A 25,493-nucleotide genomic window follows, 5' to 3' on the forward strand; every position below is an offset into this window, starting at 1 on the left:
GCCTACTCTAGTAAAGTTTAAAAAATAATCCTCAAATTTGTACAGTACTTCAGAGGCTAAACGTTGGCAAGATATTAATATTCACATTTATCACTTTTAAATTTCAACACATTTCCACTGGATAGGCTATAAATATGGTAAGGACGCAACAATAAGTTTTGATGTTTAACTCCATCATTTATTTTGATTAGTTACAAAACATAAATAAAATCAACAGTTGAATTAGTTACAATTTACAGAGGCTAAATCATATGCAACATACTTTTCATTGTCTACGTTTCTCTGTTTAAATATCCTTTAATCATTGGTTCTCAGTCATGCATTGTTGGTAGTCCCCACATTTTTTTGATATTTTCTATATTATTTTCTATGCAGACCTGTAGGTATATAATTTACTTTGGCCCAGCTGAAATATATTTCCCAACAGACCAAAACATTCTAAGAATCATCTGTCTTGGCCCATAAAAGATGTAATAAAACCAGGGAGTCCCATATCTATAAACACGGATGAGAACCAGTGATTTCTAGTTTCAAATAACCTCTGATTTATAATGATGAGAACACAATTTTACAATTTTTACAACCCCAGTTCAAAATACAAAAATAATCATTTTTCCTTTTAGATAACATTTTGGTAACACTTCAAGGACAGGGCGAGTTCCACATTTCATATCATGAATATCATCAAAGCTGTGGCATGTGGTCAACATGTTAGTAATGGACATGACAGCACAGTAACTCACCTCCACTAATAATGAACTACATCTCTGTGAAAATGTGGGTTGTCTTTTAAAACAACATAAATACTGAAAACCATTATGTTAAATTCTAAATTATGTGTAAAGTTTTACTTTTGAACAACCATAAGCGTAAGCACAAACTGTTCCTCCTTCCACTCTCTTATTTTAAGTGCGTCTCTGACTCACACTTTGTACAATCTCCTGTTTGCCATGGCACAGAATCTCACAATCATTCATTTCAATTAAACAGAAATGCTGCTTTCACTATAGACTACTTGTCCTACCAAGTAAGGTTTCAAAAGATGTATCAATGCCTGACCATTAATGGCCAAATCTGTATATGGCTAAGTACACTGATAACCCAATAAAACATCAGTATAGATGTATTACTCTGTTTCTCTGAGGAATGAAATGTTATAAGTAAACCATTTGAAGTGTGCACAAAGCACTTAATATGCCAGCAGTCTAGCTTATAAAAGAGTCACACACTTTAAACAGCCTATGATGGTGAATGACAAGTGGTTCTTAACTGATATAATAAAAGGATCAGCACAATCCTTGACAAAAAGTCAAGTGAGTGGGGTTCACAGGATGCTACTTAACAAATTAGACCTAAAAATAAGATCATTATGGTTCTGTTCTGTTCTTCTTTTTTTAAACTTTTTGTTTAAAGGCCAAATCAGTGATACACATGTAAAACAAATGGGTAACCCCAACACACACAAAAAGAAAGAAAAAAAATGAATAAAATGCAGTGGAAACATGGTTTTATTCTCTAGATGATTGAGCTCTTGATAGGAGGACTAACTATAGACAACAGATACATTATTTTTTTTAAACTGCATTTGTTGTGGTTTGGGGCTGTAATACGGTAGGTTTTTTATATTGGTAATGTTTGTAAACGTTGGAGTAAAACTAACATATTTGATGATTCATGATGGGGTAATAAAGTTCCAAATTGCATACTGTGCATCAACAAATTAACTTGTTAAGAATGTATGTGAAATTGTGAATACGTTCAAAACAATCTCAGAATGGACCTTTAAAGAGTAAACATTTGAAACTGGGTACAGTATATCGTTTGATGAGAGGCTGTTTTTGTATGAAAACAATGGGGATGCAAATTATGACGCAGTGCAGCAGTATCACAAAGATTTGTCACACAGAAACAAACACTCTCACAAAAAAGTATTAATTCTAAAAGGCAATATGCATGGGAACAACCTGTATGGCTTCCCCATTCCACAATAACTTGGCAGTTTTTCTTTTTTCATCTTCCTCTGTATGACACCTTGATATGCATTGCGGCAATTCTAACGCGAAAATATTTAATGTAAAAGCCTATCAGAGACTGATAAATGACCCAATTTGACTGTATACAGCAGATGTGAGCTTCATATAAATGTGTCAACGGATTGCATTGAGTTCAGGTATGTCAAGATCATGCAGTCTTGAGTTGAGTGTAATCTCACTGAAAGTAGATGCCATATCTCAATTTCATCAACATATTACCAAGATGAGCTCATTAAAACATCTATCATGTGACCTGTGTCAATTCAAATTTCAACTCTAATTTACATCTACAAAGTAAATTAAAATACAAACTAAGTACATGCTGTGCACGTGCATGACACTGCATAACAGAGTGCTCGTGGCTTGTGGTAGTGTTGGAGGCCAGATTACATTACCAAGCTCTACTGTGTAACATGCTGTTGTCTTAACTGCGTTATAGTTCACTGCCCATTGAAACACTTTGTGCTATAGGCGTATACTTATTAAAGGTCAGTTGATTCTGTCTTTGATTTTTTTCCCAACGTGCTTCTATAAAAATATTTGTTTTATGCCTTACAGACAAATCACTACAATACATAATGATCAATTTAGATGACAGTTACTAATTGCACTTTTAAATTCATAGTCCTTTCAATGTAAGTAAGCATTGACAAATAAAACATAAAATGTCAATAAATGATTTCAAAAATCTTAATTAATTGAGGTCAAAAGACGAAGGGATATGTACTCAGACAACACAAGACATCACAATCACGCATTCACAATCACAAATGTGCGCACACACACACACACACGCAGAATGTATACACCTCAACACCCAAACATACCTCTATTCATAACCCCCTGTCCCTGGGTTTCCATATTTCCCTCTGTACATACTAGAATCTACCATCTCTCATCTCCCATCCTTTCAGGAAATACACACAAATCTAAATTCCCATTATCAGTCACATCCTTCTCTCTCTCACTCACTCACTCTCTCTCTCTCTCTCGCGTTCTCTCTCTCTCTCTTTCACTCTCGCGTTCTCTCTCTCTCACACGCACATACGTACACACACACGCACCCGCGCACGGACACACGCACCCGTGCACGGACACATGCACCCGCGCACGGACGGACACACACACACACACACACACACACACACACACACACACACACACACACACACACACACACACACACACACACACACACACACACACACACACACACACACACACACACACACACACACACACACACACACACACACACACACACACACACACCATCTTGTTCCAACGTAATATTCCGGTCCCTCGCTTCTTTTTAAACTCATTATCACTCTTCGTCTTGGTTTTGTTTTTACTGCTGTCCCAGAGGAAGAGTGGAAGTGGGGGGTGTTGGGTGAAGTTTGGCACTGGAAGGCAGAGCAGCAGTAGAGCAGGAGGAGGAGCAGGAGGAAGAGGAGGAGGAACAGGAGCAGAATGTCCCCCCAGTCGCAGTGCCACAGTCTGAGGGCACCGCGGTGCCAGCGCCAGGCAGCAGTGACCCAGCCGGGGGCATTTGGGAAGGCAACAGAGGTTGACTCTGAGGCGGCGAGTGGGGCAGCTGGGCAATGGGCTGTGTCTGTGGTTGCATGGGCTGGGTCTGAGACAGTAAGGGCGCTTGCATCCGGGGATGAGGCATCTGCTGGAGCAGTGACGGCTGCTGGTAGGGCATCTGCTGGAGTGGGTGGGACTGATGGAGGTGTAAACTTTGCTGCAGCTGTGGGACTTGAGCCATGTGCGTTGGTGGCGGTGGCCCCGGTGAGCGCAGGGTGGCCAGGGTCCCGCCTCCTGTGTAGTGAGACGAGGCAGACACAGGAAGGCTGGTAGGGGCTGGGGGGCTCAGTGGAGCCACTTGGAACCAACCAGGTGGAGCCACCTGGATGGAAGAGACCAGCACAATGACGATCATGAAAAACCTTTTACTCTGTAATATTATAATACAGACAGGGAACATTACATAAACCTTGGAACAAAATCGTTACCAAGAAATGTCTTCACCAATGTGTTCGTAAAGGTGTCTAGTAACAAAAGGTATCAATAAGTGATAGAACCCGTGAATGATAGCTGCTTAGCCCATTAAGACCTGAGACTGATTCTAAAAATGCCATCTACATTTTTTTTTCTGAAAAACCCATGTTGCTATTGTATATAGTTAAAATGACACAGATGCTTTCCTGGATTGAATGGGGTACCCACAATCTCATCCGGAAAAATTATCAATTTGGCCTAATCCATTGCAAGCACTTGTTTTCCAGCCCACCACAAATCCGTTTTTGGGGAAAATAAATATGCAGCATGCATGTAAATTAAATTAGCATTCAATAATTCAAGTACTATGAAATACTGCTCCACAATGTCAAATGCCTGATGAGATTAGGTTGCCTGGAGGATCTGGTACATCCGGAGGCCAGGTATAAGGAGGCCAGTCTCTCCTCTCCTATGTCTGGCTCAGACAGCTTGCTCAGACAAGGCCCTTCAAGGCTATAGAATGGGACACCTGGGTGCCCATTGGGATTGGGTTTCCCGAGAACCACTGCAAGTGTTGCAGGAGCGGGCGGTTTTAAAATAGCTGCAGACAGGAATGGGTGGTCAAAAAATAACTGTACTTCCCCCCAAATCCTGCACCATCTGCAATAAACTCGATGTTGCATATAGCATATGGCATATGTAGTTGTGCTTTAATTTAGCTTGATATGAACACATTTATCTTATGACTAAACACAGAGGAGAACTAATTTTAAAATATTGTTTGCGGCAGGTGTGTGCATAATGTAGTAGTAAGTTCAGCTGAGCCCACTGTGTCGCTGTCCATGGTGCTACAATGGCCGCCTCTCTATCTCTGTCTCTCTGTCTCTCTGTCTCTCTGTCTCTCTCTCTCTGTCTCTCTCTCTCTCTCTCTGTCTCTCTGTCTCTCTCTCTCTCTATCTCTCTCTCTCTCTCTCTCGGTAGCTACATGCTTAAAAATGTTCATGTGTTTCGGCAGGCCTGTATGAAAAAACTTTGTACAGACAAATGCCCATTCATACGTCTCCTACCAAACTCTTCTGTTTTCAAAATGCCATATCCCGCCTAATCAGTAATCTGATCAATGAATCTACCTAGCAACCCTGTTGCTCTGTTCGATTCTACAGCTGCTTGATAAAAACCTGGGATGCACCATGCTGGAGACAGTGTGGGTCTCGGGCGGCTAACCATTGGCATATTTTCTGGGGGTGCCCAGTGATTAGAACCTTCTGGACAGAATTTCAGAGATCAATAAATGCTGTGTAAAAAGTATTTACACGGCACTGGTTGCTTCCTGAGGCCCCCACCATGAAAGAATGGATAGATATAGTAAATGATATTTATAATATGGAACAGATCACTTTCTCTCTCAGACTGCAGAAGGAGAAATTTATAAAGTTTTGGTCTAACTGGGTGGAATATGTCATACCTTTGCGACCAGATTTTGTAGCGGCAAGGATTGAATGATTCTGTCTTGTTGTTTTTATTTTAATTAGGCGGCCTACTGCTCACAGCTTCAAATACTCTGTTATGTCTTCCTATGAGTATTATATTGTATTGTACTTTAATATTTCTGTACACATCATCCATCTCTCCCATATGCTTTATTTTTATTTGTTGTATAATATGATTGTGGATGTCCCTAAATAAAGAATACAAAAATATTGTGGGATTATGTGGGACTAAACGGTACGTAAATCTTGTTGCGAGCAGGAGTGGTCCGAAATGAACTGTGGAAATTGTGGAAACAATTGCAAGTGTGGACAGGAATGGTCACAAAACATATTTTTGAGGAAATGTCCCTTTTCTGATAATATTACCTGACTACTATTAAAACTAGGGCAAATTCAGAAACAGTATGTTATTTTTGTGTTTTACCTCAGCTGGCTGGCTCCAGCTTCCAGCCAACTCCTGCACCTGCTGAATCTGCTTGATCTGATTGAGCGAGGGCTTTGGAGGGGTGGGGCCCACCGTCTCCTTCGTCCAATCATCAACAAGCTTGTGCAGTTCATCTGTGAATGTGCTCTTCCTAGGAGGACTCTGGTCTGCAGTAATACAAATAATAATACACTATTGGTACAGCAGTTTAACCCATTCAGGCCTGACGTCGAAATTTAAAAAAAAAAGTTTTCTAAATCATGACAATTTTCGGAAAGATTTGAGGCACATTTTAACGATTTAAAAAAAATAGCAGACCTACAAGTTCATAGCGCGCCACTCGGTGGCGCGCTATGAGCTTGTAGATCTGCTATTTTTCAATAGCTAAATTATAACATAATGTTTAAAACACCAAAAGGGGTTCCCGCCCAAAATGGGTTAATGGTTAATGTGGTTAAACGCTAACGTGACATGGATGCGTTCCAGGTCTCAATGGATTAAAACAGTTACAAAGTACTTCATATACCATTAAAAATGAAAAACAAAGGAAAGATTGTGCGAGAAGTAACAGACCGAAGCAAGTCTATAAAAGTTTGAAGTGAAGTGAACACTTCAGCGAGCATCATCATCGCTGACTGTATGTTGCCTCCATTTTGATATCGACAAACCTCACCTTTTTTGGTTGTCAGTGATGTGGGATGGTCTGGGTTGCAGTACAATCTGCTCTGTTCACCACCTGAGAAACTACTGGACTGCTGTATGCCTGTAGGAGAGCCATAATGAAATAGTTACACAATGTCAAAGGAACAAAGCAAGAGAGACAGAGACATAGAGGAATTGTTGAGTGGAATGATGAGGGAAGAATTAGAGAAACATTGGGTGGAATATGTAGGGGTAAAAGAGGAATGTTGAATGGAATATTAATGTGAAAAAGGTTACTGCACCAGGATGTGCAACTCCATTGTTGTCCATATGAGAGTGAGGCCGAGGCCGAAGCTTGACTTTGAGCGGCCGGGACCTACGAGGGGAGAGGGCCGGGGGGCCTGCTGGCAGGGGAGGGGTCCGGGGCAGAGGGAGAGGCAGGGTCTGCCTGTGGTCTTTCAGCGAGCGGAGCTGTCTGTACAACTCCTGCAGCTCCCTGTTCTGCTGTGACTGCAGCGACACCACTTCTTTAATGTGCCTAAAGAGAAATGGGTACAAAACAAGAATGAGGTTTTCAAAATCATGAAATTATTTGGTGTGAAAATCTCGGGGCTAGTGAAAACGTAAGGGCAAATTGTATTTCTGCATAGCCATAGGGTACGGTAGGCTAGCAGCATTTGACATACATTTCATCACCAGTACGGTTGGTGTACCGTACAAAAGCATCCCAGATTTTGTGACAGCGTGTGTGTACACTGACTGGACATGTGCTAGAACAAAAACACAGACTCTCTGTTTGAGGAGAGGTTGAGTGAGGAGATTCTCAAACACTGCTGTATAACATTATGTGACAACAAAGACTTGAACTCTAAGTGATGTTTGTTGCCAAAGCCAACCAGTTGCATTTTACACCCATGCCTATAGAGCGTCGCAGTCCCGCCCCTACCATGGACCAGGAAATGATTCTCCGTTCATTTTCCTCATAGACATTTCAGAAAGTATTTATTTAAAGACGTTTACACCGCGGACAAAGCCAACTCGAGTCGTGACAAATCATGACAACAAACACAATTCTTTGGGCCGAACAAATAATTAGAAAGAAGAAAAAAACGGCAGGTTACAACACTTTTTTTGTTGTTTTTCTTCTTTGTAATTATTTGTTTGGTCCAAAATATTGTTTGTGTTGTCATGAGTTGTCACGACTCGAGTTGGCTTTGTCCGCGGCGTAACCGTCTTTAAATAAATACTTTTTGAAATGTCTATGGGAAAAATGCATTGGGATTCATTTCCTGGTCCATGGTAGGGGGCGGGACTGCGACGCTCTATATAGTATACACTACACTACACTACACTACAGTATCAGTATGTCATGAAGACTTTGAATACATTTAATGAATGTCACAATGACCTTGACCCTTGACCACCTAATTCTAATGGGTTCTTCTTTGAGTCCAAGTGGCCGTTTGTGCCAACTGTAATGAAGTGCCTCAAGGCGCTCCTGAAACATTGCATTCATGAGAATAGGATGGGATGGGCGGACAGACGGACAGCTGCACAACCTGAAAACATAATGCCTCTAGTCATGGCTGTCTGCCGCAGAGGTATACAAAGCATCTGTAGAGTTCTTCAAAGAATAATGGGAATGCACGGGAAATAACTGACCCAAGTTAGATTAAACAATTAGACTTCTTCTCACGATGGCCTCTTGCCATGGCACATGTCCTTCAGTTGTCTGGAAGACAACCCGCATGGCCATTCCTCCAATCTCGATCCATGCCGAATAGAGGTCTGGATAAACTCTCATTTGAAACAATGGATAGAATGCGCTAGCAGCTCACTCCCTGGGGCTTAGCTAAAATGTGATTGAGTGGTAACAGGACCAGAGTCTGTCTGTGTTTTTTACAACCGGGTGCAATTCAATCTAACAATTTATATAGCAGCAAAATTGGCAGACAAATTCATTAAAACATTGCCTAGGGTATGTGCTCTGCACAATATAGACAAACATGACACACATCAACAGCTTTTGTTGGTGTACCGTTACTTTCTGCAGTAGCCATGTTTGTTTCACTGAGTAGTAGTCAAGTCTCCAGAAGGACTGGGAAGGCTTTTTGAAGAAAAGGTTTCCAAGTGGCCAACTCTGGTACCGCAAGCTTAAACCCAAATCATGAAGGAGCAAAACGGACTCGACCAATGGGTTCGACTCACAAGGCTTGCACATGGAGGTAGTTTGTGAAACGTAGATGCATAATAAAGGACACTAATGCTCATGAGCCCATGATGTCATCAAACCCACTGGCCCAAACCTGGAAGGATAGATACCTTAGTGGGCTCTCCAGATAATATAAAGATATAGTTTAGAAACGTCAATAAATGGCTTTTTTGCTAGCTGTCCAGCTAAGTTGCTAAGTGAAAACGGAGGCATGTTGTGTCTCAACCAATCCAGTGTTGCATTGGTGAATGTATCTCTGGTGGGAGGCTATTTTAAAGATGTCACAGTGCACACACGTCGCTTAACAATTAACACCTACACTACAGGTCACACAATGGACCATTGACATGTCTGTCTGTCTGTCTGTCTGTCTGTCTGTCTGTCTGTCTGTCTGTCTGTCCGTCCGTATGTTTAGGATACCAAAAGAGGGTGCTGTTGCACCACTCACTTCAGACAGGTCTGATTTAAAACTTTGTTGAGGTGTGAAATTAAGGTTTGTTTTTGAGTGGTGCAACCACTCCAAGGAACAGCAATGTCCGTGTTAACCGTGTGTGTGTGACTATGAGTACCAGTAGGGGCAAAAGTGGCGCTGTTGTGCCAGAAACAGAGCTGCACTGTTGCCTGCTAATGAGAGAGAGAGAGAGAGAGGTGCATGTGTGTGTGCGTGCTCCTGAAAAATCTCTGGGCGGAAGGCGCGGTACTGCGTGCAATGACTAATGCAACACTGAACCAATCACAGTAGCAACCAATTACTCAGATTATGAGATTGATGAGACACATGCTGGCTGAGGCCTCAAACATTTTAGTGTACTGTTACTGAAACGAGTAATGTGCTGTCCGGCCAACAGTGTCTCTATAATTAGAAACGCCTGCATTTGAAGAAACATGAGCTATGTATGGGAATCACACAAGGTGAATGAAATCATGATTCATATCGTTTCATAAGATAAGGGGTTGCTGACGTAAGCACGCAGTACTTTGCGCTTGACAGGAAGTCAACCCCCCACCCCCCATCCCCCTCCCCGAGAAAGCAAGCCTGGGATCCATGGTCATTGTGCCTTGTTGCGAGTGCAGCTCATGTTGCTCTTTCTCTCTTGAACGCAGTGTCTGCACTCTGCAGATACTGTCACTCGCATCCACTGTGCACACGGACCCCAGTGCCTATGCGGACGTATAATCAGTATACTCAGTCCTATAGACAGGAAATGGACAACTGAAAGGGCAGATGAGATGAGAAACATCTATATAGTCATAAAACCATCCATCGGAAAACAGGAAATAATCTAATAATGGTGTGTGGCCTCCCAATGCAGTGTTGAGTGAAATTAAGCCACACTCTACACAGGATAAATTGGAATGGCATTGTCCCCGCACTGACAAAATGGTTGATTGTGGGCATGTTGACTAGTGTGGTGACAGTCTACATCTTTGAGGGGATGTACACACACACACACACACACACACACACACACACACACACACACACACACACACACACACACACACACACACACACACACACACACACACACACACACACACACACACACACACACACACACACACACACACACACACAAATTAACCTCGGTCCAGAGATGGCATGGCCTTCACCCACATCATAAAACATTTCAAGACAATACTGATCCCACTTTCCCTTCCCTGTCTCACTTCTCTCTGAGCTTGTGTAGTTCTCTCCTCAGGTCATCATCCTCAAGTTCACCCTCATCATCATCACTGCTGCCCAAAGGAGAGTAACCATGTCCATGACCTCGTGGAGGGTGGGCCAATGACGGTGTCCTCCTACCCTCCTCCTTCTCTCCCTCCTTCCCCCGGGTTCTTCTCCGCTCCCTCTCTCTGTCAGGAGACACCGGGGAACTGTCGCTCAGTGCCTCATCTTTCTTGGTTTCGGCCTGCGTGACAGAGAAGCGCCCCACTTTCCTGTGGCCAATGTCCTGGCCTGAGGGTGCCTCCTTGGGGGGAGAGGCTTCAGGAGGCTGAGGCACTGGAGTCACCTGATGAAAAGATAAATGTTATATGGGCAAACAAAATAATAATAATATATACTTTCTTATTCAGATCAGGTCAGTGTGGGGAACCAAGGGAGAGGGGAGAGACATGCAAGAAGTGGTCAGATTCAGAACCCAAGTCCTTGCGCTCACAAGGAGCATATGGTCTGTGTACTACCCGGCAGAGGCATTTGAGGTTAAGAATTAAATTGCATATCGGATTAAAAAAAACATCCTTAACACATTCCTTATGATTATGGGCATTCTATAGCCATATCACCGATGGTGGCTTTATAAGGTTGCATGCAATGTCCCCACCTGTGGCAGCGGTGGCCGAACGGATAGCGGCGCGGTCTAGATACCGGAAGGTTCCCAGTTCGAATCAGCCGTCCGACACGTTAAAATTACCACCGCTGAAATGCCCTTGAACAAGGCATCAACCACTACGATGAAATGTGTTCTATGAGCAGGGCCTGGCTGGAAACAAGTTCTTGAGCTTAGCCCAGATACCCTGGGTAAATATAGATTTCATTTCATTTCATTTCATTTCACCTGGAATCGTCCTTTGCGCGACTGTGGTGGATCTAGCGGGACAAACTCCTTAATATCCTCCTTTATAGCTTGACTGCTAGGGTGTCCATCTAATAAAGAGATCAGGGAAATGAAAAACAAATAGGGGAGAGACAAGGACACCGGAGACAAGAACACAGATAAGACGACACACACAAATGAAGACGGACACAGACAGACCGAAGCATGCAGGAACAGAAAAAAATTACAGCACGAGGGATGTACCAAAGCAGACAGACATAGACACACAGACACAGAGACACAGTGTTAAAAATAATCCACAAATATCATGACACATTAACAACCTCTGTGACTTACATGATTTCACATGCATGGAACTATGAAAACGTGTAAACATTTATATTGAATACTGTGTGGCAGTCATCATTTTCTTTCGGTGAAAGCAATTAACTCAACAATGTAAGTAAGCTTTTGTGGTAGTAAAAAAGCAAATGCTTTAAGCAAACAGACTATACGTTATGGGGGATGTGGGGAGGGGTGGTAAATATGTGTTTAATAAAGAAATATATATCAATACATAAACAGAAAGTCATTAAACAGAATAAAGGAATATTAGGGAATGTCAGTTGGAATGCTTAATACAGTGATACCCTCACCCACCCACACATCCACTCTCTCCATTCTTACTGACTCACTGTTCCACTCATATACCAGCCAGCAGAGATCAATATCACCTTTGAAGTCTGCGCTGAGATTCGCAGTGAGATTGTTCAGTGTGTTTGGTATATGGAACACTATACTAACACAACACTAGCAGTGTGTATATGGATTTGCTGCATCATCTGAGATGCACTTGGGAATGAGCAGCATGTTTATGGAGTTAACCCATAATGTTATTGCCATATAGACACACATATGCTGAATATAATGCACAGACTGTGCATTATCATGTCACACATATGCTCAAATAACAATATCTAAACATGGAGCTACATTACTGCTACACACATACAATATATAAATGCAAGGATGTTAGCTTACTAAAATATAAAGCTTTTTCAAGCTTAAAGGAGTAGTTCACCTAAAACTATTTTCTAGCAATTACACAACCCATGAATGATGAAACCTTGAAATCATGGAGATTTTTTTCCCGTATTCCTGAGACAATAATTTGATGACCGGGTCATCTGTCAGTAGGAGACTCTTCGACCGAATCGCTGGTCATCAAATTATTGGCTCAGGAATAAGACAACATTTTAGGGGCGTGAACTACTCCGTTAAGCTGGATTCATTCATGGCTTCATGCAACGGTGTTGTACAGCGGCAATAGCTGCTCTACAAGCTCACAACAACCTGCTGTGATCTCGTAGGTCTGCTATCGTTGGCATGCAACGCCGTCGAGGGATGAAGCATGAATTAGGCATAAGCCATACACAAAGCAGCTAAGAAGGAAACTAACAGTAACGTGTAAGCCCTGGACAATGTACACAATATGTAGCAGAAATGATGACTTTCATCATAATCTGGATATCACATAGTTGCAAATTGCGGTAAGTAGTGTCCATAAACAGCATATTATGCAGCTCTCATGGCGTGATGCTGGATGAGCTGACTCTGTCATGCACAAGTATATCCTCAGTGCGCACAGTAAAATCCTCAGTGTCATTTGAACTCTGAGGGCAGTATTATGCGTGTCTTAAGTACCAGGTCTTATTACTTAACTTAAGACCTGGAGGCGTGGTCAATGCTGTTTGGCCACTCAGAATAGCCAAATGGCATTGATCATGCCTCCAGGTCTTAAAGGACCACTTCACCATTTTTCAACATCTCTTCATATAATTGGTCCTCACTAATGTTCATGATAAAACACCACCATTTTTTCCTACTCAGTCTGTGTCTCATAGGAGGGCTTTGGGCAGTTCGGACACCGGTCCACCAGTGACATCATCATTAGGCAGATTTTTTTTTAAACAAGATTTAAAAAATATATATATTTAGATTTTTATTATCGTGAGAACGATGGCTTCAACTTTTGCATTGCAACTTTTCAGGAAAAGAAAGCCTGCCGTTTCTATTAGCTTGGATTCACCATTGATGATGTCACTGGTGGACGGGTTTCTGAACTGCCCACATCCTTCCTATGAGACACAGACTGAGTAGGAAAAAATGGTGGTATTTTATCATGAACATTAGTTAGGACCAATTATAGGAAGAGAAGTTGAAAAGTGGTGAAGTGGTCCTTTAAGTTAAGTAATAAGACCTGGTACTTAAGACACGCATAATACTGCCCTGAGAGTGGACAAATGGGAACCACGGGTTCATTTGTTTAAATTTGTACACTCTCAAGTGTTAAATGAACACTCAGGATTCTACAGTACATTCTCAATTGGACCACGCAGTGACTTATTCTGATCTATTTGTGTATAGACAAGATAATGTCTGTGATAATGAGATCTGGTGCCAAGGTGCATGCGGTGGTGTCAACTACTCTGTGCCAGCAGGTGGGTGGGTGGGTGGAGGTGAAGTGAGATGGGTGGTGTTGGCAGTGCCTGAGGACTGGGGGTTCAGCCGGCCGTTAGTCCAGAGAGCTCATCTGCAACTGGGGAGGGGCATCAGACTCCTCTTATGCCAACATCCTCCGACCTACACTGTGCCAATCTCCCACCCTTTTACTGAATACTCGCCACTGTTATCGCCACTGGGTGAGTGACCCATGCAAAAAGAAAGATTGCCCAAAAAAATGAAATTTAGTTAAAAAGAAAAGAAAAAAAGGGGAGGGGGGGAAAGCAATTCAGCAAAATCAAATAATTCAAAAAACAATAAAGTATGTTGTGATATCGACACTGACACTATACAGGGATTACAGTCACGTTACAATGTACAAAAAAATACTAATTTAGCCATAAACAGTTTCAAATTAATAAAGATTAATTCCTGACAGTCTAGAACATTACATCTACTATGTTAACACTAATAACGAGACATTAGGTTTTAAGTCCATGCCCCCAACACCCCATGCTCTCTCTCGCTCTCTCTCTCGCTCTCTAAGAAGACGCTACCTTGCTGGACTCTGGGCTTCTTGAACAAGCTGGCGGAGTGGCGCAGTTTGCATGCCCAGCTTTTGAATTTGCGAGTCCAGGATTTCTTGCTAACAGGATTTCTGATACTAGGACATGTCAGGTTTAGGCCAAAATATCCACCTCCTGCATTGTGCTGCTGCTGCTGTCCGGGCCGGAGAGGGATCAGTTGCTGATGATTAGGTGGCCACGTGGCGTCTCCTGTGGTACTGAAGTCAGAGTGTGGGGGGACAGCCTGGGGATAGGGGCAGGTGGGGAGGACGGTAAAGGGAATAAGGCACAGTGACAATTAAGGGTAGGTGGCTGTACAGGGTTGAGAGTGACTCACAAAGAAGAAAAGAGACATTGAAACACCACACATATACACAGTACCTACTGGCTGAAAAGGAAGCATTAGGTGTCACAGTATACTGAATGGAACTTTATCCAACTCCGGACACAGTATCCAAGATAGGACGCAATCGATGACTCGATTTCCAGCCTTGAATGCCATGTCATTAATATACCTTAAAGTTATTGTGTGGAAATAATTTAAAACAAAGTCCCCCCCCTTCTGTGTAGCCTAGAACTGGAGGTCTAGAACTTGGGGTCATGTGATCAGTGACATCACAAAGTACTTTGCAATCCAAAGAGTACAACTTTGTGATGTCACTGATCACATGACACAAGGTTCTAGACCTTCAGTTCTAGGCTAAATAGTAGGGGGGACCTTTTTATTATTTCCACACAACAACTCTAAGGTATATTAATGACATAGTTGAAAATGAGTGGTGCTTTAACAACTTAGTCACTTCTCGCAGCAAGTTGTAACATTATGAAGGTACTGTAAGGGTTAATATTTACACAGTCAAGAACTGAACGAAGTGTCCGAAATTGGATACAACAGTATCAAAACTATGTTAAAAACTACTTAAAAAAAGAAAAAAAATTAAACACATTTATTATATTTTATTTAAAAGGCTATTTTCAGATTCGGCTGGTATTCACTTACAAGAATGGTTGGTTCTCCAGGTACAGGTGGGCGCAGGTGCCCTGCAGGGTCATCCTGTGGAAGAGCCAAAAGGCAGGTAGGGGGGATAGCAGAGGTGGAGGCAGAAGCAGAGGTGGAGGGGAGAGACGGGGCAGGCTGCTGCTCCACTGGGCCCAACTCAGCAGACATGGGTGCTGAGGAGGCCTCCTCACCTGCTCTCCCCCTCTCCAGGTCCGGGGAGGTGGAGGAGGATCGGGACGTGGTTGACGACGAGGTGGTGGAAGAAGAGGAGGAATGGGGGGAGGTGTCTGAGGAGGAGAAGGCGGACAGGGGATAAGACGAAGGGCGGAGTTGGTGAGGCTCGGACGACTCATCCCCTCCTGCTGAAGTGGAGGCAGCTGATGTGGATGTGGGGGCCGCGGTGGCTCCACCTGCCACCACTCCCCCACCGCTGTACTCCTGATACAACAAGTTCCGCAGCTTTTCGTCCAGTGTCTTCATGCGGTTGTCTACAAACTCAATTTTGGGAGGGCCCTCGCTGTCTGACTCGGCCACGGAGGAGGGCTGAACAGGGGATGGGGACATGGGGAGGGAGACGGGAGGCAAGGAGGTCTCGCTTGTGCCCAGAGGCAGGGGGGGCAGAGAGGAGTCAGAGGAAGGATAAAGGGGGGCAGAGTGACTGCCTGTGTCCTCTGTGATACTGGCCTCTCCCGTGGAGAGTTCAGACTCTGATTGCTGGAAAGAGGGCTGCTTAGGTAATGGAGCCTGCTGCTGTTGCTGAGGCAGCTCCATGGGTTTAACCACCTCCTGCTGCTGTTGAACCTGCTGTAGCAGCGGCTGTGACTGTACAAACTGCTGAGTCTGCTCTATTGGGATCTGGGGTTGTTGCTGTTGCTGCTGCTGTTGCTGCTGCTGTTGCTGTTGTTGTTGCTGCTGCTGCTGTTGTTGCTGCTGCTGCTGCTGCTGCAGCTGCTGCTGCTGTTGCTGCTGCTGCTGTGCAAGGCCAACATTAAGAGTAAGCGGTTGTGCTGACTGTTGTTGCACACACTGTTGACTGACTGGTTGGGGCAACATATGACTTTGATCTGGCTGTGTAGAGACAGCAGGCATAAATAACTGTTGCTGCTGCTGCTGTTGCTGTTGCTGTTGCTGTTGTTGTTGCAGTTGTTGTTGTTGCTGCTGCAGTTGTTGCTGCTGCTGCTGTTGTTGTTGTTGTTGTTGTTGTTGCTGCTGCTGCTGCTGTTGCTGCAGCACTTGCTGTTGCTGTAAGTGTATCGCCTGTTGCAGACCCAACTGCTGTGGATGTTGAGGATCAATCTGGGCCTGCTGTTGAGGCATTGCAGCTGCTTGTTGTGCCATAGCTTGCTGAGGTAACTGCTGTAACGGAGGCTGCTGCAGTAACTGCGAGCTATACTGTGGTGCTTGCTGTTGAGCTGGTACTTGCTGGTTCTGCTGTATGGACACTGACAGCATTTCTGCCGGGGGCAGGGACTGTTGGAGAGGCACAGGCTGCTGCAACAGATCTATTTGACTTGGCTGCTGCAGCAGCCGCACCTCAGTTTGCTGTTGAAGTGTCAGTTGTTGTTGTGGTTGTTGGTGTTGTTGAGATTGTTGTGGTAGTGGTGGTTGTTGTTGTTGTTGCTGCTGTTGTGGTGGTGGTTGTTGTTGTTGTTGCTGCTGTTGTTGCTGCTGTTGTGGTATTGGTAGTTGTTGTTGTTGTAGTTGCTGCTGCTGCTGCAGTAATTGTTGTTGCTGTAATTGCTGGAGAGATTGCTGTAGCACTTGTTGCTGCTGTAGTTGACCCTGCTCCTGCAACACTTGCTGCGTTTGTTGTTGCGGCAGTGGGACCTGCTGTATCTGTTGGGTCAGTGGTACTTGTTGAAGCTGCACCATCTGTGGTTGCGGTGGAGATGGGTTTACTTGCTGCTGGAATGCCGGTTGGACCTGGGCCTGTGATTGTGGCTGAGCCGGTCTGGTCATCTGGGCAAGTGTTAGCTGTTGCTCTATACCAGCGTGACTAGCTGGAGGAGATGTCACTGCAGCAGCAAGAGGCGGAGGGGAATGTACAGAGGTGGACGAGTGGTCCCCTCCAGACACACTCTGCCCAAGGGGAGCTAGTCCCGCACCCCCCAGGTTGGGACCTATAGTGGAGCTACCACTATTTCCAGGGGACATGAGGACTTCAGGTAAACAGGTTGGAGGTATGCGAGGCATAGCAGCAGGAGTAGCGGCCATGGTGGGGAGGCTGGCAGCGGTGCTTATTAGAGTGGTCATGGATGAAGTGGCACTGGGAGTTTTGTCAACGAGAACTGAGGTGGTGGAAACTGGCTGGTCAATGCCAGCCGGAGGAGGAGGAGCAGCAGCAGGGACAGAGGTTATGGCTGCACTAATGAGAGAAGAGGCTGGGGCAGAGATGCTGTCAGAGACATTGGTGTCGGGAGCGGGGGCAGCGGTGGCTGGGGTGGACATGGAGGCAGGGGCTGAGACAGTGGAGACAGGGGGAGAGGTGGCAGACAGGGGCTGGCAGGGAGGGGAAACCAATCCAGTCAAAGACTCCGACCTCTGGCATCCTTCACTTTCTACAGCCGCCAGAGAGAGGGACACATGGTTAGTTTGTGTTAGGAGTCAGTCAGCCCACTCAAACAGGTCAATTAGCTGCACAGCTGCCAGGGTAATTTAGGAAGACCTTTACCTTTCTCTACCGGGGACTGTGGCACCCTTGTCTCTCCAGTAGGGGGTGGTGTGGCAGCTCCCTGGCTGGACTGAGAATCTCTGTGGCGGATGGTCTGGTTGATGAAGAAGCGCCAGCGTCCCACTGGTGATGACTGGGGCGCTGGGTCCCCTGGGAGATAGAGAAACAAGTACATGCCCATATGTGCAGATATGTAAAGATTTATTTATCAGAGTGAAAGAGACCTCCGCAAACTCACCTGTGGTGCCAGTGGGAGTGCTCACATGCAACTGCTCAATAGATCCAGTCTAGCAGGCAGATAAAAACGATTCAAGCTCTTATTCAACCAAACATTACCATAACAATGACGTTACATTAAGAAGTGTCGAATCTGTGAATCAACACACCTGTGAATGTGTCAGAAGAATTTCCTGGGCTTTCTTTACAATGCCTCTGAGATCCCCCACAAATTTATCTTTCTCCAACTCAAGGATAAAGTCCTCCTCCACCTATAAATGAACATAACAGGGAAGTCATTACTCATATACCGAATATTGCATTTAAACAATTACTGCAAAAGAGTGTATATGGTAAGAGTAACCTACCATGTAATCGGCAATGTCCTCAGGTGCATCCCCTTCGCTGTCGAATTTGAATGTCACCATCTTGTTAGTATGTGTCTCTAACTGACATTCCACCATATTGTCCCCACTGCCAGATACCTGTGGAGGGCAAGAATAATTATGATCGTGGTATAAAAGACAAAAGGCTGAGTGTCAAAACAAAAACAATCCAAATAATCCTGGTCTCTAAACAAACTGCCTCCCCCTGGCCAGCCGGGGCGCCTGATGGAGGGGAAAGGAACTGGTTGGAATAACGTGTTCCTTCCACGCGCTACGTCCAACCAGGGAAACTCCCCCCTGTCACGTGTAAAGGAGCAACTTGGACACTCAGGCAGGAAGGAAGCATGAGTTCAAGTCCGTTGCTCTCCCCATGTCCCCCATATATGGGGACTAGGTTGGCGGAGGGTGTGTAGAGATAGCCTGGCTAATAAGCCAGACCGAATCAGCCGTTGGCACAAAAAAACAAACACTGCCGGCGGATTACGGTCTGGAGAGGCTCAATTGTACGCCCATTTCCTACACCAGAGAACTGGTGTGGCCAATCGGGACACGGTATGCAATATGGGCGGGCTTTGGTACACTGACGTTCAATGCTTGAGACCTTTGACTGACAGTAGCTCTAACCAATTGCGTCAAAGAGAAAATGTTTGAACCCGCCCCCCGGGAAACATCCATACATCCATACACAGCATCTCCAGACTCAAATACCACACGACAGTGTGATTTGAGTCTGGCTTATTAGCCAGGCTAGTGTAGAGAGCCCAGGATCACATTAGATAATTGGCACAGGGGTGAAAAAAATGGGTTACAAAATCGAGGGATAAAAAAAACAAAAAACAAAAAAAACAATCATAGTTGTGATAGTATACTGTATATTCAGCTTTCATGGATTCCTCTTGTCCAATCCAATTACTCAACCCACTGTTATATATTATATATTATACTGTATCTTGTAAATCACACCTGCAGCATGCTCAGTTGAAACTGGTGCAAGCCTCTCTCTGGCCTATGACAGATGGAAGGTCGTCTCTGAGTCTTCAGCCTCTCTAGTTTGCCATTGGCCAAGAGTTGCAAGGGATCTTCTCCATTGGCTGGAACAGACCTGTGTGAGTGGCAGAATCAGTGTCAGTGATGAGCCAATGACAATACAATCCCGCACAGGGCTCTACGTCACGCTTCAGCGCTCTGTGCCCTTCAAAAAGGAAATAGTTAAACTTTTGGAGGGGAGCCTTGCTCATCAATTGAGCCGGAAGTAGACATGATTGTTCCAACAGCAGTTGTACCCGGAGACAAAATCATCTGTTGATACTGCAGTGCTTGAGGTTTGCTGCTGCTGTGCAATGAGAGTGACATCCTGTTGGATTGATGGCATAGCTTGGCAGGTCGATTGTGGTGCAGGAATGTATTGTGGTGCTAAAAGGCCAGCGTGGGCCTGAGCTTGCAGCTGGCTCTGTGGCTGGAGATTGGGAGGTAACAAGCCATGTATTTGAGTTTTTGTCATGGTCCTGCAAAAGTGTATTAAAATGTTTTAACAGAAAAATCCACTCCAGTATGCCATGCCAAGTGTTTTTCTCCTTGTGTTCTAAGCTTCTTCAGATGCAATGGAAAACGCCTTATTTTAGCCAACAGATGGCGATTTGCCTGTCAATCATCGCCCCTGCTCTGAACTCAATCTGTGGACCCTTAAACAACGCACTAGTAACCCTAGTACCCGTGAAGCGTCAGGTCATTGCAAATCACTCCAACGAGAGCATCAGCCAAAGAAATGTGTAACATGTAAATTCACAGGTACAGTTCCTGAGCATATAATTAGAAATGTATTCAAGCACAATACAGACTGTCACACGTACCCGGATGAGGAATGGCGCTCTGTGCCAGATAGATGTGGACTATCCTGTGGAGTGACATAGTATACATACAGTATACATACAGAGAGGGACACAAAACAGAAAAACAAATTAAACAAATCATTAGCTGTACGAGATTAAGCCAATCACAAAAAACTAAGAATACTCGGATATTATTAATCTAAACTGGTTAGTTTGTTTTATTCATAGACCTTTTCAATTGAATAGTTTTCAAACTCATCGTTGGTACATTAGTACTAGGGTATTCATGCAAAAGAAGATTAATCAATTAAAATAGGCAGAATATATTCCAATAACCAATGAAGTGGTGTGTACTTCCTGTACCTGAGAAGCACCCAGCAGGGGAGGGTCGCAGTCTTGCAGCGAGGTTTGGGGCAGCAGGGGAGAGTTAGATTCAAAAGTCCGGAGACTGGTCACGGGAGGAGGGGAGATGGGGATAGTGTCAGCACGCCCCAGTAAGGTTACCGGGGCCTCTGATGTAGGAGCGGGTAGCGCTTGAGCTTGAACAGTGGCAGGATAGAGGGATGGAAGGGATGGGAGAGGTGCTAGTGATGCTGGGGGGCAGGATGCATGAGAGGGGCTGGGAGGTATGTGTTGAAGGGGGAGGACAGCTTGTGGCAAAACAGGCTGTTCAGCAGCGGGTGTCTCAGCTGGCATCTGTGTGTGAGAATGGGCCTGTGTCTGAGTGACTGTCTGTGTGTGGGTGAGTGTATGTGCCTGGATGCTAGTTTGTATCTGTGTCTGGGCTGGTAGGACCTGTTTGGCTTGGTGCTGGGGGGAGGGAGACGGGCCCGCCACTACTTGACTGTAGAGTGGTAGAGCCCTGGACTGGGGTTGAAGCTGGGACACATTACTAGCGACTATCTGTGCAGCAGGTTGGGGTACTAGTTGTGGAGCAATTTGGGGCTGAGATGGCAGTGGACTCTGATCGAGAGGTATTTGGACCTGTTGAGAGGGAGGTGGCTTTTGAATGGGCGTTGAGGGCGTTTGGGTTGGTAACTGGACCTGTAGCTGTTGCTGTGGGGGTGATGCTGCTAGTTGATGTTGTTGCACCACCGATGGAACCTTCTGCAGCTGTTGCTGGTACTGCTCAATAGATTGAGGCAAAGCAGGTGGAGGAATCGATTGGATTACAGAAGGTACAACTGTGCTTCCCGTGAGCTGCGGTTGGGCTTGAACAACTGGTTGCAGCTGTGTTTGGCCTTGAGCATAGGCCTGAATAGGTTGGGGTGCAGGGGTAAAGGTTGTGGGTTCAACTACTGAGCCGGAAGTAGACATGATTGTTCCAACAGCAGTTGTACCCGGAGACAAAATCATCTGTTGATACTGCAGCGCTTGAGGTTGCTGCTGCTGTGCAATGAGAGTGACATCCTGTTGGATTGATGGCATAGCTTGGCAGGTGGATTGTGGTGCAGGAATGTATTGTGGTGCTAAAAGGCCAGCGTGGGCCTGAGCTTGCAGCTGGCTCTGTGGCTGGAGATTGGGAGGCAACAAGCCATGTATTTGAGAATTCGGTTGCACAGCGGGCTCATGCTGGATCTGACTAGGAACTGAGGCAACTGCAGCTGGAGCCTGAATATGGGCTAGATTCTGCTGGGCAATCATCTGCGTGTCGATGGTTGCGATCTGTCCCTGTGGTGGCTGAGGCTGATTAATGACGGGATGCAGAGCTTGAGACGTGATTAATGGCTGTGCAACACCCTGCCCCTGTATAGGAGCTACGTGGATTGGAGTTGTGGCCTGTATCTGAACTTGCTGGGTCGGGGCGGGCTGAGTCGACCCCTGAATGGGGGCAACCACTTGAGGAATTATTTGGGCCTCGATAGTAGCCTGCGATACCTGTGGAGCAGACAGGGATTGAAGTTGAACCGGGACATGGACTTGGGTCTGGGAGTGAGGGTTACTTTGGCCCTGGTGGGTGACGACTTGTGTTTGAAGCACAGTAGGCGTCTGGGTCGGAATTTGGGTGGTCTGAATGACCACTGGGACCTGAGCCTGGGACAGCATTTGAGTTTGGAGCTGGATAGCCTCAGTGATGGCTGGGGCTCCAATGGGTATGCGAGGATCCACTATAGAGCTGCGATGCTGCGTCTGGGCTATGTAGGCTTGCTGTTGTTGGATCAGAGCTGTTTGCTGTTGTTGCTCTATCATTTGCTGCTGCGTGAGGATGGTGTGAGGCTGAAACTGTGTAGCGTTTTGTTGTAGGATACATGCCTGCTGTACATCAAGCGGTTGCTGTTGAATCAAAATGTGCTGCTCACTCTGCTGTTGAATAGGCACAGCTTCTTGTTTCTCAGCTTGCTGCTGTTGAACGATAGCAGTTTGTTGCGGCTGTTCTTGAACCTGTTGCTGCTGTATCAGTGTTTGTTGTTGGATTCTCTCTGCTTGATGCTGTTGCTGTTGTACCAGTGCTTGCTGTTGACGTTGTTGTTCCATCTGCTGTTGTAGGAAAGCCTGTTGCTGCTGCTGTTCTAGTTGTTGCTTCAGTTGGGCATGTTGCTGCTCCAGTTGCTGTTGCTGCTGGAGACTTTGCTGTTGTTGCTGCTGTTGTAAAATAGCTTGTTGTTGTAAATGTTGCTGTAATAGCATGTGTTGCTGTTGTTGCTCCATTTGCTGTTGAAGTAATACTTGCTGCTGTAATTGCTGCTCCATTTGTTGTTGTGTCAACTGGGGTGGCTGTTGCAATGCAACTTGATGTTCAGTTTGCTGTGGCATCTGTGCCTGTTGCTGTATTACAGCTTGCTGTTCAATTTGTTGTTGCAACTGAGGCAGCTGTTGTATTACAACTTGCTGCTTTTGTGGTGGCAGCTCAATGTGTTGTTGCATTTGACTATGCTGCTGTTGCTCCAGTTGCTGCTGTAAAATTGATTGCTGTTGTTGTAAGATTGCTTGCTGATGTTGATGTTGTTGCTGCTGCTGCTGTTGTTCCATTTGATGTTGTAAAAGGGCCTGGTGTTGTTGTTCTTGTTGTTGCTGTAGCTGGGCTTGTTGTTGCTGTAGAAGTGCTTGTTGCTGTTGCTCTTGTTGTTGTTGCAGAAGAGCTTGCTGCTGCTGTTGCTCCAGGATTTGTTTCTGTATGTGAGTTTGTTGTTGTTGATCAAGTTGCTGCTGCTGCACTTGGGACAACAGGCCCTGCTGCTGTTGAAACAATGCTTGCTGTTGCTGTTCCAGCTGCTGTTGCTGCTGTTGCTGCTGTTGTTGCTGCTGCTGTTGTTGCTCCAGCAGCATAGCTGGTTGCTGATGTTGCTGCTGCTGCTGTTCCGGCTGCTGTTGTATGTACACCTGTTGCTGTTGTTGTTGTTGCTCCAGCAATATAGCTGGTTGCTGATGTTGCTGCTGCTGCTGTTCCGGCTGCTGTTGTATGTACACCTGTTGCTGTTGTTGCTCCAGCAGTATAGCTGGTTGTTGTTGTTGATGTTGCTCCAAATGTTGCTGCTGCTGCTGCAGCAGCTGCTGTTGCTGTTGTTGTTGTTGTTGCTGCTGCTGCTGCTGTTCCATCTGCTGTTGTATGTATGCCTGGTGTTGCTCCAGCAGTATAGCTGTTTGCTGTTGTTGCTCCATATGTTGCTGGTGTTCCAGCTGCTGCTGTTGCATGTATGCCTGTTGCAGTATAGCTGGTTGCTGAAGTTGCTGCTGTTGCTCCAATTGTTGCTGCTGCTGCTGCTGCTGCTGCTGTTGTTGCTGCTGCTGCTGCTGGTGTTGCTGCAGTTGCTGCTGCTGCTGTAGTAACAATGCTTGCTGTTGCTGCTGCTGCTGCTGCTGCTGCTGCTGTATCAAAGCCTCCATCTGTGGTTGGTGTATGTAGGTCTGAGGTTGCTCAACAGGAGGCTGTGGTGGTAGTGACAAGGCTTGTTGCTGCGGTGGTTCCATGCTTGGTTTTGTTGGTAACACTGACTGCTGGGGGGGTAGCTGGACATGAGGCTGTTGACCCAACGGTTGTTGTACATAGATCTGCTGCTGAGGCTTAGGTTGATGATGGACAGGCAGGACAGCTGTAGTTGAGAGGTTTTGCTGCGGATGTGGATGTAAGGTTGTTGTAGGTTGCTGTGGCTGCTGTGTGGCATTCGCTTGTTGCTGTTGTTGGAGCAGAGCAGCCTGGGCCTCCATTTGCTGTTGCTGCTGAAGGGTGGTGGTCTGTGGCTCCATCCCTATCTGTTGTTGCTGAACAATGGTCTGCTGAGGGATCATGACAGGCTGTGTTTGCTGGGGTGCTGCCTGGGGGATGATGTCAGTGGGCTGCATGGGAGTGGCAGGGGGCTGGGTCTGCTGAGCGAGGGGCACAATGCCCCCCGCTAGTCCAGTGGGATCACCGCCCGAGAGGGGCGTAGTGAGGACATTGATGGGCGCTTGTGGAGAGACAGGGGGTATGTATGACTGTGAGGGGGCCATTGAAGCCTGGGGAGTGGCAATCTGTGATCCATCTGAATGGTATGGCTGTGTTTGTTCAGTGATAATGAGAGGATGATGAGTGATGTTGAAAGAGGAAGGAAAAGACAGCGGTAGAAAAATAAGGTAAGATTAAGCTTTGGCAAGGGGTAATGTTATTCATAATTGAAACATTTAAAAGCACACAGTCAATACTAGCAACGTGATGAGGATAAAATATGAATTGTTTAATTGAGGAGAGAAACACAAAACATAAGCAGGTAATTGGTTATTATAGCTATAGTCCATGACTGACAGTCACAATAGCCTTTGACTTTAAGCGAACCACTTGAAATCAGCACGACTCGTCACCTGGGAATATTGTTGAGGTACACTTGGTGAGACCTGTGTCGCCAGGGCACCAGGCTGAATGAAGGTCTGGCCAACAGGCGCCCCTCCACTTTGGCCTACAGACAGGCTGGAGAGTCCACCGCTCTGACCAATAGGCACACTTGGAACACCTCCGCTCTGTCCAATGGGGAGCATTTGGAGATGAGTCATGACCCCAGTGCTCTGC

General features: G+C 45.5%; 1 protein-coding gene across 1 annotated transcript in view; it reads right to left on the reverse strand.

Annotated features, from left to right (window-relative positions):
- Nucleotides 1-175: 175 nt before the first annotated feature.
- Nucleotides 176-25,493, reverse strand: part of wnk3 (WNK lysine deficient protein kinase 3) — a gene marked incomplete at its 5' end in the record, with an annotated part of 52,361 nt that continues 27,043 nt past the window's right edge. The window contains 17 exons of the mRNA XM_079515434.1: nucleotides 176-3,942; nucleotides 5,949-6,115; nucleotides 6,622-6,711; nucleotides 6,893-7,128; nucleotides 10,474-10,817; nucleotides 11,364-11,452; nucleotides 14,402-14,654; nucleotides 15,411-17,968; nucleotides 18,082-18,231; nucleotides 18,320-18,368; nucleotides 18,468-18,569; nucleotides 18,666-18,782; nucleotides 19,647-19,785; nucleotides 20,534-20,577; nucleotides 20,876-23,926; nucleotides 24,026-24,985; nucleotides 25,289-25,489. Coding sequence (XP_079371560.1) covers nucleotides 3,382-3,942; nucleotides 5,949-6,115; nucleotides 6,622-6,711; nucleotides 6,893-7,128; nucleotides 10,474-10,817; nucleotides 11,364-11,452; nucleotides 14,402-14,654; nucleotides 15,411-17,968; nucleotides 18,082-18,231; nucleotides 18,320-18,368; nucleotides 18,468-18,569; nucleotides 18,666-18,782; nucleotides 19,647-19,785; nucleotides 20,534-20,577; nucleotides 20,876-23,926; nucleotides 24,026-24,985; nucleotides 25,289-25,489 — 9,111 coding nt within the window. The 3' untranslated portion in view covers nucleotides 176-3,381. The remainder of the gene's footprint in view (nucleotides 3,943-5,948; nucleotides 6,116-6,621; nucleotides 6,712-6,892; nucleotides 7,129-10,473; nucleotides 10,818-11,363; nucleotides 11,453-14,401; nucleotides 14,655-15,410; nucleotides 17,969-18,081; nucleotides 18,232-18,319; nucleotides 18,369-18,467; nucleotides 18,570-18,665; nucleotides 18,783-19,646; nucleotides 19,786-20,533; nucleotides 20,578-20,875; nucleotides 23,927-24,025; nucleotides 24,986-25,288; nucleotides 25,490-25,493) is intronic.

Source organism: Electrona antarctica (assembly GCF_951216825.1).
Source record: "Electrona antarctica genome assembly, chromosome: 2".
NCBI lineage: Eukaryota > Metazoa > Chordata > Actinopteri > Myctophiformes > Myctophidae > Electrona > Electrona antarctica.